This window comes from Ursus americanus, chromosome 2 (genome assembly GCF_024610735.1).
Source record: "Ursus americanus isolate L20-20 chromosome 2, mUrsAme1.1.p, whole genome shotgun sequence".
In the NCBI taxonomy this organism is placed as follows: domain Eukaryota; kingdom Metazoa; phylum Chordata; class Mammalia; order Carnivora; family Ursidae; genus Ursus; species Ursus americanus.
Genome location: NC_142128.1, coordinates 30,025,226 through 30,039,547, shown reverse-complemented (window position 1 = coordinate 30,039,547; position 14,322 = coordinate 30,025,226). Strand labels below are relative to the sequence as shown.

Below are 14,322 nucleotides of genomic sequence, written 5' to 3'. Positions count from 1 at the left end.
TCTTCTCTAAGGCAGGCTCGTGGTTAGAAAAATGGGGGGTGCTGTAGCCACACATTCACAAATTCCAGGACACCCAGAATTGGGCCAGGTATCCTGGGTTCAAATCCCAGCGCCAAGGCTTGGACAAGTTGCCAAAGCTCTGTAGCCTCAGTTTCCCCATTTATAAAATGAAACCTAGAATGGCACCTACCTTGGTAGGATATTGAGAGTATTAAAGGCGTTAACAGGGGCGTGTGGGAGGTACACTCGGTTAAGTGTCCGACTCTTGGTCTCGGCTCAGGTCATGATCTCGGGCTCCTGGAATTGAGCCCTGCGTTGGGCTCCATGCTCAGAGGGGGTCTGCTTGGGATTCTCTCTCTCCCTCTCCCTCTGCCCCTCCCCACCTCTCTCTCTCTAAAATAAATAAAATCTTTTTTTTTAAAAAAAGTGTTAACAAATTCCCTAGCCAAGTATCTAGAACAGAGCGTGGATTTAATAAAGATGAGCTTTTACTCAGTTTACCACTGGGGGAGCTGGGAGGGAGACGAGACTTGTGCTATATCCAAGCAGTCTCTAACCAGTCCCAGCCTCTTTACCCAACTGCATCCTGCCTCCCTGAACTCACTGCGCACAACAGTCACGCCCCTGCAAGGCTACAGCCAGGGATATGGAGCTGGGCAGCAAGCAGGTTTTCCTGCTCCAGAAATAAGGGAACTTAACCCCTGCTTTAGTCCTGTGATTCCTGTAAAGCCCAGGGCACAGGTCACTCAGACTTCTGTGATATGGACTATGTACTGGCATTTTCCAGAGAAACTGAACGGTGTATACACACACACACACACACACACACACACACACACATACACACATGTATATCCTATTATTTATATATATTCACATATATCACATACAAATAAGATATATATACTATTGGTTTGGTTGAAGCAATTCCCCATAATAAATCTCCTTTCAGAGATATGTGTGTATATGAATGTGATGAATATTCATATATATGAATAATAGGATATCTATATATACGAAAGGAGATTTACTATGGGGAATTGGTTCGTGTGATTATGGAGGCTGAGAAGGCTCATGATCTATTGTCTGCAAGCTAGAAACTCAGGAAAGCTGGTGGTGTGATTCCAGTCCAAGTCTGGAAACTTGAGAACCAGCAGAGCCAATGGGGTAAATGCCAGTTGAGGAGCAGAGGACCAATGTCCCACCCAGGGGATGGGACAGCCCGCAGGCAGAAAGGACATGGAGCCTCCCTTCCTCTGATTTTTGTGGTATTTGGTCCCTCAACAAATTAGATAATTCCCACCTATGTGGGGAGGGCAATCTACTTTACTGAGCATGCCAATTCAAATGCAAACCTTCACAGGCACACGCAGAAATAATATTTAAAGATTTTATTTATTTGACAGAGAGAGAGAGAACACAGGCAGAGGGAGAAGCAAGGTCCCCACTGAGCAGGGACCCCAATGTAGGGCTTGATCCCAGGACCCTGGGATCATGACCAGAGCCAAAGGCAGATGCTTAACTGACTGAGCCACCCAGGTGCTCCCCCCAATAATATTGAATCTGGACACCCGGTGGACCCATTCTGGTTGACACATAAAGTTCACTATCACAGACCAGATGATCAGAACATGACACATTCTGCCCGTTGCTAATATTTTAGAGAATGTCATTGGAATCTGAAATATTTCCAGTGCTTTTCTGCCTTCATCAAATGCATTATTGTACCCCTACTGTGTGCCAGGGATGGGGCAAGGTGTTGGGGATACAGTAGTGAGCAGAGCTGATACGACCTCTACCCTAATCGGTGCTTATATTCTAGTTAAGGGAGGCAGACAATACCCAAGTAACTTAAAAAAGATAATTTCATAAAATGATACAGCCTAAGAATATAGTGAAATGGGGAGAAGTGATGAGAGCAATTGGGGGTGGGGAGGGCTCTCTTTTGACTGGCTCATCAAGAGGGATTTTCTGAGGAAGTGACCTTTGCTCAGAGAACCAAATGACAAGAAGGATCCAGATATGCAACCAATAAAAGAGCATTTTGGCAGAGAGAGCAGCAAGGATGTGATCTGGTGGCTCTGACATGGTGAAAAGCTTGGTGTGTTTGGGAGCAGAAAGGAATCCTGTGTGAACTGGGTTGAAGAGTATCCCTCCAAATCTCTATCCACTCAGAGCCTCAGCATGTGGCCTTACTGGGAAACAGATCTTTGCAGATGTAATAAGTTAAGGTGAGGTCATACTGGATTCAAGTGGGTCCCAATGCAATGACTGGGATCCTTATAAGAAGAGGGAAATCTGAACACATAGACCCACACAAAGAGGATGGTCAGGAGGAATCAGAGGCTGAGACGGGAATGAGGCAAACCGCAAGGAATGCCAAGGATTGCAGCAGCCACCAAGAAGCTGGGAGAGGCAAGGAAGGGTCTTCCCCTAGAGCTCACAGAGGGAGCATGGCCCTGCTGACACTTGGATTTCAGACTTCTGGCATCTGTGAAAGAATACATTTCTGTTGTTTTAAGCCACCCAGTTTGTGGTCGTTTGTTAGGGCAGCCCCGGGAAACTAATGCACTCTGTGACGGCTTCGTAACAAGCGGAAGAGATGCATGCGGACAAATAACCAGAGATCGGGTCATGCAGACCTTGCGGCCACTGCAAATAATTCGGATTTTATTCTTAAGTGTAATGGAAAGATTTACCATTCGATTTCAACATATCCTTAGACCAAAAACAGGGACAAATGAAGAATGGTGAAAGCTTAGGTTGGTCGGGGCATTGCTTATATCAGGAAGTGAGAACGAGCTGTAGGAACCCCTCCTTAAGCTATCTTTGGCCAAGGAAAGAAGGTAGGTGGGAGGCCACCTGCTGAGACCCTCAGATGTGCAGCTTGTTTTGAAAACGGGTTATTACCTCTACTCTCTCCCTTTCCACGGAAGTGAGGCTCCATCCCACCCTGCACCTGGACAAGTGTCTGCTGCTAATTAGGGGAGAGACAGATGGAGCAAGGTACAGTTTAATTTTACAGCCTTGGTTCCTTCAAGGCAATTAGGCTCATTGGAAGGAAAGCACCTTTTTCATTCTTTCTTCCTCCTCTTAAATGAAGAAAAATCAAACTGGAGAGGCCCAATGTTGTTGAAAGGCTCACACATCTGTTTCCTGGTCGGCTTGTCAGCCATCTGCCCATGAGGTATTGGGGCTGATTAGGTTAATACATTTATTAATGGGGCTTACAAGGCTGTTCAACGAATCTGTTATTTCTTTCACAAGAAGCGTTTCGATAGACTGACAGGGACCACACCGCACAAAGGCAAGAGAGGCCAGGTAGGCATTTCTTCCTCCTCCTCTGGGTCTAAGGCAGAGGACACCAAAAACACTGGAAAGAGAGTGTCACGAACACGCATTTCTTTGCTTATGGGAACGGTTCATCCACCACCATCCACATTCTTGTGATTGAATCCATCTTGAAAATCACTCTTTGAGGAACAGTTTCGGGCCCCAGGCGACAAATCCGTGCCCGCTCTGTACTTCTCCAAAACGCCTCAGAGTCTAGTGGAGGGAAGATAGCTGTGAATGATATAATCTTGCCCACTAGGCTTCCCATGTTCCGGTGACCCCTTGCTTTCTTCACTCTACCACATGGATGTCCTTTCTGTGTCTTGAAGCTGCCACACTCCTTGCTGCCTCGGGGCTTTTGCAGATGCTCTTCTGTGTCTGTTACATACTGCTGCCAAACAAACTACCCCAAAGTGCAGGGGCTTAACATGGCTGCCATTTGTTGGACTCATGACTGTGGTCAGCTGGCAGTTCTTCCGGGTTGGGCTGGAGTAGCTGTTCTCAGCCACGTTTACTGGGTATCTGGAATCTGCTGGCAGGTCAATTGATGGCTCTATGATCTAGGATGGCCTCCCCCAGTATCTGGCAATTAGCAGGATTATGGTGAACATGGGCAACCGGCCTGAAGGTTTCTCAGCCTCCAGGAGGCTAACCTGGACCTCCTTCTTCATGTGGAGGCAGGAATCCAAGGGCCTGATAGTAGAAGCTGTAGAACTTGTAAAAGCCCAGGTTCAGGACATACGTGACATCAGTCCTCCTACTATGGAGAATCTACTGGTCAAAGCCAGTCACAAGGTGCGGCCATATTCGAAGGGTAAGGAAAGACATTCCACCACCTAATGGAAGGAAATGCAAAGTACTGTGGCCATTTTTGCTCTATACCACACGTTCCCTCACCTGGAATCCTGCTTCTGTTACTCTTACCTCTAGATGCAGCTAAAGGCACATCCCCAACAGTGCCTTGCCTCATCATCCCAAAAAGATCAAGTCCCCTTCTTAGGCCACTTCATAGGGCAAATGAGGCCAACACATGTGGTAGGTATAGGGAAAGGGGAAGGAGGAAAGGAAAGAAGGATCGTTGGCTTGGATGAATGCCTCCTTTGTGCTTAGCAAGTTGCCTGGCACAGAGTGAGTGCTCAATAAATGTCTGTTGGATTTAATCCAGTTCTTTCATAAGCCAAGAGACAGACAAAATGTATGTATTGAATAGTTACTGTGTTCCAGAATTGTGCTGTGTAGCTTTTATAGCTCATACAATTTATTCCTCGCCACAAACCTGAGAGTAGCTGTGTTATCCCCATTTCACACCAAAGGAAATAAAGCTGTAAGAGGTTAAGTGACATTCCTGAAATCTCATAAACTCAGGTCTGATTCCAGAGCCCCGAGAGTTTTCTGCCCATCCTACTCTTGCCCCAAGTACCAAACTCTTTCTAGGATCAGGGGGTCCCCAATGCCAAGCTCACTAAGAGACCAAGTCAGGATTAACTGTGGGTAAGTTTGTAGATTCTCCATGTGGGACCTCATGACTCCTCTTAATGGAGGCTTCTCCTCATCCCTGCACTGATTTGGCAAGAGTCGAATGCCTCTGTGACTTCTTTAGAACCTTTGGAGAAAACATCACCTAGCCCAGCTGTTGGAACACCTACTTCGTAATCAATTTTCTCAGTTTGTCAGACACAGGAAACCTTGAATACATCCTTTTCTCTGAGCAGACCTTAGGTTAGACTGTTGTCTGGAAAGAGGAACGTGGGAATGAATGACTCTAGCTTACAGCTGGGGACATAATGAAGATGAGTGAATCTTTTATAACAAATTCCCGGGAGGAACAGGGGAAGGGAGCTTCTACTCCTACAATTGCCCTGATATTCTATGTGTATTCATGATATTTTGCTCTTACATCCACTCACTGGATATTTATCGAGTATCTGCTATCTGCCAGGAAGTAGGCTGGACATGTGTACGCAACGATGGGCAGGAGTCTGACCTGGCCTCGCCCTGTTGGAACGGCACTGGGAGAGAGAGTAATGAATGAAGAGCATTAGCAGGTGCAAAATGGCATCTACGAAGCGTGCAATGGTGACGAGCCTATCATGGCCGGATGTGACCTTGTTCGTGGTCCTAGAAGGGAAGGTTGTGGGAGGTGGCAGAAGAGAATAGGACTGAGATCAGAGGTCACTTACCTTCAGTTCTCTAGCAAGAGCTAAGTGCTGCACCGCGCTAGACGCGCAGCCCAGCTGTGCCCGTGGCCTCCACTCTGCTGCGCGTTAGAATCACTTGGACGGAGGAGCACTTACAAAAAAAGTCTATGTCTGGGCCAGACCTGCAGAGATTCTAATTGAATTGTTTGGGGGAGGGATCCAGGAATCTGAATGCTTTCGAAGCTCCCCCATGTGATTCCCAAGTACTGCCAGGACTGAGAGCCCCACAGATGGAAAGATATGGTCCCTGCCTTCAAAGCTCCCAACATCTGGTTCTCAGACCACCTCAGAGATCTTAGTATAAATATTCACAAGACTGGATAGTCCTTTATAGCACTTACCCTATTTATACTCTTACGGAATCTGTGGGATTATTTGGTCATTATCTGTCCCCGCCTAGCGATGTCCACCTGATGAGGTCAGCGATCATGTCTGTTTCTGATTCTTCCTTATATTTTCACTGTCTAGCACATGGTCTGTGCCTCTATGATGAATGACTGAATGAACAAATTGCTTGAAGAAGTTTTGGTAGATGAGGGACATGGTCAGTTTCGCATTTTAGAAATAGGCCTTTGGCTGCAGTGTGGAGAATGGACTGGGTGGAGGGGTGAGACTTGAGGCAGGGAGGCCAGTTTGGTGGCTGAAGTGGAGCAATGTTCAAAGTTGGGGGTGATGTGGAATAAGTCAGAGAAGCATTTGCAGGCATAGCTGGAAGGACTTGATGATTTAGCAGTTGTGCTGGAGGGGGAAGAGGAGGATGAGTCAGTGAAAGCCACCATACTTCTGGCTTCAGTGACTAGAAAGTTGGTGTTTGCATTTGAGAAATAAGGAAAGAAGGACCTGAAGGAGAACAGATCTTTGTAATGTTGATGGGTTCAGTCTTGGCCACCTGGAATGGGAGATGCCAGTGAATCTGTCCTGGAGGTAACTGGATTCATGTCCCCACCCAGGTCCAAGGGGGAATATCAGAGCGTCCTTCTTTTGAAACTTCGTGGCATTGGAAACCTAGAAGTTTCCTCGGGAAGGCAGAAAGATGGGGATCTAACATGGACTTGAGTTTCACTCCTGCCACTTTAAGCCATGCACGGTATTTTGGGAATGTGTGCTCTTCTCATCTTTAGTAGCAGATTCCTTTTGACATTCTTTATTTTCGGACAGCTCTAGAATTTATGGAAGAGGGGACTTTCTCTTGAAAGATCACATGAGCCAGGGCTATTTACGTTGACAGGGACAGGAACCCAGCTTCATGGGTATTAAGCCTAGAAGGCTGATGTGTGGCTTCCTGGGGCATCGTGTTGAGGAGTCTGAGCGGAGGCCACACCTGCCAGGACAGAGCGCTGGGATCAGTGAGTGATGTCTGCCGTGGACACAGAGGGGGAAGTGGGGTGTATTTGTGTGCTCTTGGTCCTGAAACTGAAGCTTTCCCTCTATGGCCTTTGAAAAGCATTCAATAATGTCTATTGGACTTAGGTCCCACCCCGGCTCAGCCACTAGCTGTGGGTAACTTTCTTTAGTCATTTCATATGCCTGAGCTTGACAGTTTCCTAATCTATCAAGCAGGGGTTAAAATCCCCATCCTTCCTACCTCCTAGGGTTGTTGAAAGGATCAAATGGGAAAAGAAACATGGCACTATGATGCCTTCCATGAATGTGCATATAGATAAATTCACATGTGTAACAATGTGGGATGTTGGAGGCAGGGATGAAAAAGCAGCAAATAGTTCTCCTCTCCAAAGAGATGTAAGTTCAAAGGTTTACTGCTAAGAAATAAATTTTATTTTATCTATCTTATTTATTTTAAATAATCTCTCCACCCAATGTGGGGCCAAAACTCATGACTCTGAGATCAGAAGTCACATGCTCTACCGACTGAGCCAGCCAGACATCCCACTAAGAAATAAAATTTAAAAGTGTAGAGGATTTTATAATAAAAGAATTGTAAGAAATTAAAAGTCTCATAAAATTATCAAATAAATATGTAGGGAAAGAAAGACCAAGGACGGAGGGAGGGAAAAGGAAGGGAGGGAGGGAAGGAAGGAAAGGAAGGAAGGGAGGAAGGAAGGAAGGAAGGAAGGAAGCAAGGATCCGAAAGAAAAAGGAAGGAAGGAAGGAAGGAAGGAAGGAAGGAAGGAAGGAAGGAAGGAAGGAAGGAAGGAAGGAAGGAATCAAGGAATCATAGTGCTGGAGATGGTGTGGTGAAATGGTACAGAGATTGGTGTGACTCTTGTGGTGGAGTCCAAAATATGTATCAAAACCCTTGATAATGTTTATACCCTTTGACCAAGTAATTCCACTTTAGGTAATTCATTTCCAGGCTGGCTAGTAAAGGGTTCAGGCTTTGTGGGCCCCTCGGTCTCTGGCATGTGTACCCGGATCCACCACCGCAGAGCCAAAGCAGCCACAGACAGTAGGTAAGCAAGTGGGTATGGCCGTGTTCTAGTAAAAGTGTATTTACAAAAATAGGCAGCATCCAGATTTGGTCTGGGGGTTACAGTTTGCCATCGTCTGATGTAGATGAAGAAAAATACTTTTGCAAGTATTTGCAAAAGTTCAAAATTCTAAATACAAAAAGAGCTTTAGTCTTGAAGATTCTCATTTTGGCTTTATTTATGTCAACAACATACTAGCAAACTTGACTGTTCATCGATGGAAGCAATGATTAATTTTAATAGTTCCACCCAATGAAATATTAGGTAGGCATTAAAATGTTGTTTATTAATGATTTATAACAACATGGAGAAATGCTTGATAGAACATTATGTGGAAATTAAACAGCGACTTATAATGATAATTACAATGATAGAGGCTAATATCTAAATACATTACATGCATCATATCATTTAACCCTTTGAACAATCCTATGGGGGAAAAATGTATTTTTTTATTGTAACTACTCTAATTATACAGAAACCAATGGTAATAAAAACTAAGAAGTTTCTTAACTTTTATTAAGTAGCCACAGTTACACTTCTAGGAGGTGGCAGAGTTGGGGTTTGAACACAGGTCTGCTTAACTGCCAAAAGCAACCAAACATACTAATAGAAATCCCAAATTGAATCCCATTTACTGAGAAAACCAGAAAAAAATACAGCCAAAGTATTTATATCGGCGGTCTTGAATGGTGGGTGACAGACACGAATATTTCTCAGGATGTTCAGTATTTCCCCCTGATGAGAACGCATGATTTTAATAATGAAGAAACAACACTGGGATTTTGTAAGAAAGCCAGGAATGTACAATGCTAGGTGCCTTATGGTGGAGAAGTGTTTATTGTGGTGGGGGGGGGGGATCTAGAGTTTCCACTGGGGATGCCCTTACCTTCTCTGTCCTGATCTTGCTTGTGAAAAGAACTTGACCCTCTTTCCTTCTGTCCTCCTTCCTTCTGTCTGTTCCAGATGGAGTTTCTAGTGTGTCTCGTTTGCACTGTGGGCCCACTGTGATGCTGTGCTCACGTCGACTTACCGATCCCTAACTGTCTCTCTCTCTCTTCTCTCTCTCTCTCTCTCTCTGCTCTCTCCTCCCCTTCTGCGTCCACCTTGGACAGCCGACAAGGTCAATGATGACTTCTCCTCCAAGCGACGGCACCTGGCCGAGCTGGCCGCCAAGGGGAACCTCCCTCTGCACCCTGTAAGAGTAGAGGACGAGCCGCGGGCCTTCAGCCCCGAGCACGGCCCCGCCAAGCAGAACGGACAGAAGTCCCGCACCAACAAGATGCCCCCCCATCCCCTGGCCTACAACTCCACCACCAACTTCAAGGGCTGGGACCCCAGCGAGCATTCCCTCCGGCGGCAGGCTTACGGTAACAAGGGCAAGCTTGGCGTAGCCGAGTCGGGCTCCAGCGACCCCTTGGGGACTCGCACCCAGCACTACCCACCCCCACAGCCATACTTCATCACCAACAGCAAAACAGAAGTGACTGTCTGAGCTTTCACTACAGGGAGCATCCTGGAGACCATACTCAACTGAGAGAGGCAAAAAATACCCCTGGCCCACACCCTCCCTGTCCTCCCCGCCCCGCTCCCCCACACCCTGACTCCCCGTACCAACCGACGACAAACCTGCTGGCGACGCGGAATCATGCTTTTCTTGGGTCATGCCCAACACGTGTCAGTGGGCAGCTGAGCAAGATGGAAGCAGGGACGTTCAGCAATACAGCAAAGGGGAAACTGAGGCACGGCTCTTTCAACTTCAGGCCCGAGCTGGCCAACTCACACGCCCACACTGTGCGGCTAATTTTTTCTTTTCCTCCTGACTTAAAACTGAGATCCATGACGAAAAATTAAAAGTAGCACAACTTAGAGAAATCGTCCATTTGAGCACATACGCCATTTACCACGCGCTGTCTGTTTCAGGGTGAAAGAGCCAGGTTGGGGTGGGGGGATCCTGAGGGTGGGTGCGAGAGAAGAGGGTACCTGAGAAGAGGAGTCACTTGGGGAGGAAGCTGTGTGCATTAGAAGTGTTTTCGAATCCCAAGAAGTGGTGGCATGGACATACAGTTTTGACGCGTGTGAGACAGTAACTGGACCCCAACCATTCGTTTATAGTACTTTTCATATTGTCAACGTTGGAAGCAAAAAAACGACACACACTCAAACTCACAAAAAATAAATAGACCCCGAACCCACCGGCAGTGATGAGAAAGAAGGAGCATTTTAGAGAAGTCCCGTAAAGACCATGACCACGGACATGGGAAGGATAATAGGCTTTTATGGTGGGGAGAGAGAGGGTCCAGACAGTGTTAAATAACTTGTTTTTTTTTTTTTTAAAGATAAATAATCACAAGCTCACTACAAAACACACAAAAACAGCAAATCAATTTTTGTCCGGAATCCTCGAGACTTAGGAAATGAACAATGACACCAGGACAAAAAAAAAATATTCAGTGGAAAAGTTGACAAGGGGTGAGAAGGGGGCCCCGCATTTCCCACCTGGCCTCCAAGACAAGAAACAGACACAGAAACCAGTCCTCTATTGCCCGCCTCTCCCCAACCCCCCTCAGCCCATTGCTGCCGCCGCTGCCAGATTTCAACTGCTTTGGACTGAAAATGTCATAAGCGTGGGTGGTGCCTTCAATGTGTTACTGTTTAATGACAGTCTTGTTTCCCAAGTGCAACCTGTGTTCTTCGTCCCCCCCTCCTGTTTCCTGCAGTAATAGATGTTCCTCTCTCCCCCCTTTGTTGCTGAGCCCACCCGTCCCACACTCTGAGGGGGCTGCTACTGTGTCAGGGGTACCTAAAGACGAAGACCTCCCTACCTCCCACCCTGTCACCCCCCGTCCTACCGTTTTCTGGCTCCCCAAACCTCTCAGGCATTTCTGGGTCTCGTAATTCCCACGGCCCTCTAAGCCACCTCCCCAGTTACTTCCACGGATTCATCTCCCACCCAGAATTCCCTGAGGTGGTTTTTCAGATTGGTTCTCACAGCCAATGGCCCTTGGGCATCCCGACGAAGATCGTTTCCTTGCTACTCCTGTTTGTTTCGTGCAAGCCCAAAGAGGAGAGCGCAGAGAGAGAAGAGATTTTGATTTTAGGTGAGAAGTTGTCAGCCAGTCCCTAACGGCCTTCGCCAAGGAACGGGAACCTCGAAGAGGCCCTGAGCTCTTCTGGTGTCAGAAGGTGCATGTGGTGGTCCAAGAAGATCCAGAACGTTCCCTGGGATGCCCAAGTGCGTCGTTCTGCCTCACCTGTCTCTCACCTCCGACATCATGGAAGCCGGGAAAGCAGGGGTTTATTCTCCTTCATTCCAGGCCCCTCTGGGGACATCGACAATGCATGTTATCTCTCTGGGCCTTAGTCTCCCCCCTGAAACGTAGGGAGTTGGGGCTAGGTCAAACCTTTCAACCTTTTTGAATAGCAAAACCTCTGCCCACTTTTAAAAATGCCACCATGCACAGAAGCCACTCCTAGGAGATCCTTATTTATCAGGTGGCTCTGCACTGGACAAAGCAGGGTTGGTGGGCAGGGGGTGGGTTGGGGAGACAGAGTGCCCACGTTCTCAGCCTCTTTGCTGGGGTCCCAGCGCTCCCCAGAGTGGGGTGAACACAGCCCAGCTTGGTCAGTGTTTCCGTGATGTTAGTTATCCCTGTACCAAAACCTGCTTTTGGCATCTCTGTGTATCACCATCAAAATATTTGTAGCGAAATCGATTCACTCTTAATACTTTGAACTTTTAAAAGGAAAACTGCCTTTCACATCATTACAAATAGAAAAGCAGTATCAATCACCCTAAACAGAAAGTAAGTGTAAAGACAAGGACGAAGGCAACAATGCAGCAATTGTTACGTTCCAGCTAGATGCTGTTGCTCGAGGAAGGGTCTGAACTTAGAGGCCGGCATTTGCTGGATCGCGCTCGCCCTCTCTCTCTTTCTCTCTCCCCCACCCCACCTTCTGTCATTCCTCTCTCTCCCTTTCTTCTTTATTAAAAAGATTAGCAGATGTTAAAGAGCTGTTAAAGATATACCAGCACCCAGTGGAGACTCTGCGCTCCAAGGGACTCCATCGGACTGACAGAATGAACAGGAGCCCACGCCCCCCGTGACTCGGTGTTACCCAGTGCTGTCTCCACGTGCGACTACAAATCCTTTTGCATTTGCTAGTGATGCACGCGCCTATTTCAGGAAATACTGGGTCTGCTTCTCTGTGAGGTTCCCTCCAGCTCCAAAGGTCTGTGAGTCTCCTTCCCTTTTAGCTCCTCTTGCTCCTTGTCCTCAGCTCACTTCATCTGACCTTTATCCCAATGCTGATGAAGGACCGTTCTTGGTCTCTGAATCTACAGAATTTTTCCCCCCTCCGTGTTCCTTCTCTTCTGAGTAAACCTCATCCAGTGAGTTGTGTTAGTTGGGGGTGGTTTGGGCAGGAAGGTCGCAGTGTGGTCAGTAAGATGCGGCAGGATGATGGACAAGAATATTCCTTCTCTGTCTCATTACCTTCCAGTTGGGATTGTGAACTGAGACCAGGGGCGGGGGGAGTTAGGCAGGGAGGGTGGATGGAATTCATCGTACTGATGGATCTGTGGCTGCCATGTAACGACAAGAATCCTGTGGCTACACTGGGGAGCTTAGAAGAGAGAAACCTGAACAAAGTAGGGAGGCTATTCCTCCCCCCTCCCCGAGACCCTGGCACTAGCCTCTACTTCTTGCCTTTAGCTATCCCCGACTTCCAACCCAATGGGACCAGAGTCTGACTTCCCTCCGCCCTCCCAGAGCATCTTAGCCTCCATCCGCCTTGGGCTCTGCCTGGCACCCCCATCTCACACCCCCCTCCCCAGTTTTCCGTGTAAATGGAGCATATTTTATGTGCGAATATTTTAGTAACCGTATGTTCTGCAAGTAAACCTGTGTTAATACTTGTCAACAACTGCAGAGTTTATGATACCAATAATACTTCCTACAATGAAGAAAAAAAAGACATTTGTTTGTTTTCTAAAAAATGTTTATTTGTAAACATGTATTCACTATATTAATATGAATTTCTTACCTGGCAATAAAACTGATTATATGTGATGCTGTTGGGGTTGTCATGTATCTTTTGTCCAAAGTTCAGGAAACAAAACACAACAACAACAACAACAAAAATGGAAGTAAAACCAGTGAATCGGAGTGGTAATTAGTAAGAGTTTACTGTGCACACACCAAAAAAACCAGTTGCCGTCCAGGAGCACTCAACCCAATACATGGAACGAGGCTCACAGGTATATCGTAAAGCAGCTCAGATCGCGTGTAGGCAGTGACTGTTTATTCTTCGCGGTGATGGGTTGCCATATTAGAATTTTCTTAAATGAAAGGGAACTGGTTAGTCGTGACCTCGTAATAATTTTTGGGAACAATAAGTTTGGCTTGTGATTTTCAGAGGTGTCAGCAAGAAGTGACCCAGGTCAAGTGAGCCTTGCTTGTCTTGCAAAAGAAGCTAAATTACGCATTGCTTGTATGACTAAACTGGTTCTGTCTGCTCAGGGAATTCTCAAGGTTGTTCTCCATTTGTGTTTGATTTTAACACTTCCTAGGGTCCCACATCGGAATCTGAGCTTCCACCACGGACCACCAATATCAGCACAGAGAGCTAAATCTTTAATACGTACTCAGGATGCATGGGCAATTATTACAGGTAAAGGACATTTTTACTTAATAGCAACCTATACGAATTTTCTAGGAGAAAATTTGGTTTTTGTTTGAAGCCTTTATTTTTATTTTTATTTATTTTTTTGATGTAAAGTTCGATGATTCATTAGTTGCGTAACACCCAGTGCACCATGCAAAACATGCCCTCCTTACTACCCATCACCAGCCTATCCCATTCCCCCACCCCCCTCCCCTCTGAAGCTTTTTGGTAGGAGTCTGTGTCTCTTAGGTTCACTTCCTGCCTTTAAAAAAATAATACCATTGCTAGGTCCCCTCATCATAACTAAACTTATCTCCACTGGTCAAGAATCTTGCTGAGATTTGCACATTTGTTTTTATTAGTGACAAGGGTTGTAAAAAACACAAGAGATTGGATTCTTCCCCTTTTTGTTAAATTTTATATCCTACCTGTTTGCATTATTTCAGTTTGAAATTTTCAGGTAGAAACCTGCCTTAATATGGTCTCATCAGAAAGGGGCTCTGAGCAAAGTCGATCTGAGAGGTGGAGGGGACATCAGTAGGGGGTGGGCAGGTGAGACAGGAAAAGGAAAACAGGCAATAAAGGATACCTTCTCATGCCAGATACCACTATGAGTGACTGGAACTTAAGGCTGCAGGGGTGGGTGGGGACGGCGTGGAACACACACTCAGAATCATCCCCGCCAAATGCAGATG

General features: G+C 46.5%; 1 protein-coding gene across 1 annotated transcript in view; it reads left to right on the top strand.

The window, feature by feature from the left end:
* Positions 1 to 9,905, top strand: part of SHISA9 (shisa family member 9) — a 266,704-nt gene extending 256,799 nt beyond the window's left edge. The window contains exon 5 of the mRNA XM_045777902.2: positions 9,076 to 9,905. Within this exon, the coding sequence (XP_045633858.2) occupies positions 9,076 to 9,455 (380 nt within the window). The 3' untranslated portion in view covers positions 9,456 to 9,905. The remainder of the gene's footprint in view (positions 1 to 9,075) is intronic.
* The last annotated feature ends 4,417 nt before the right edge of the window (positions 9,906 to 14,322 follow it).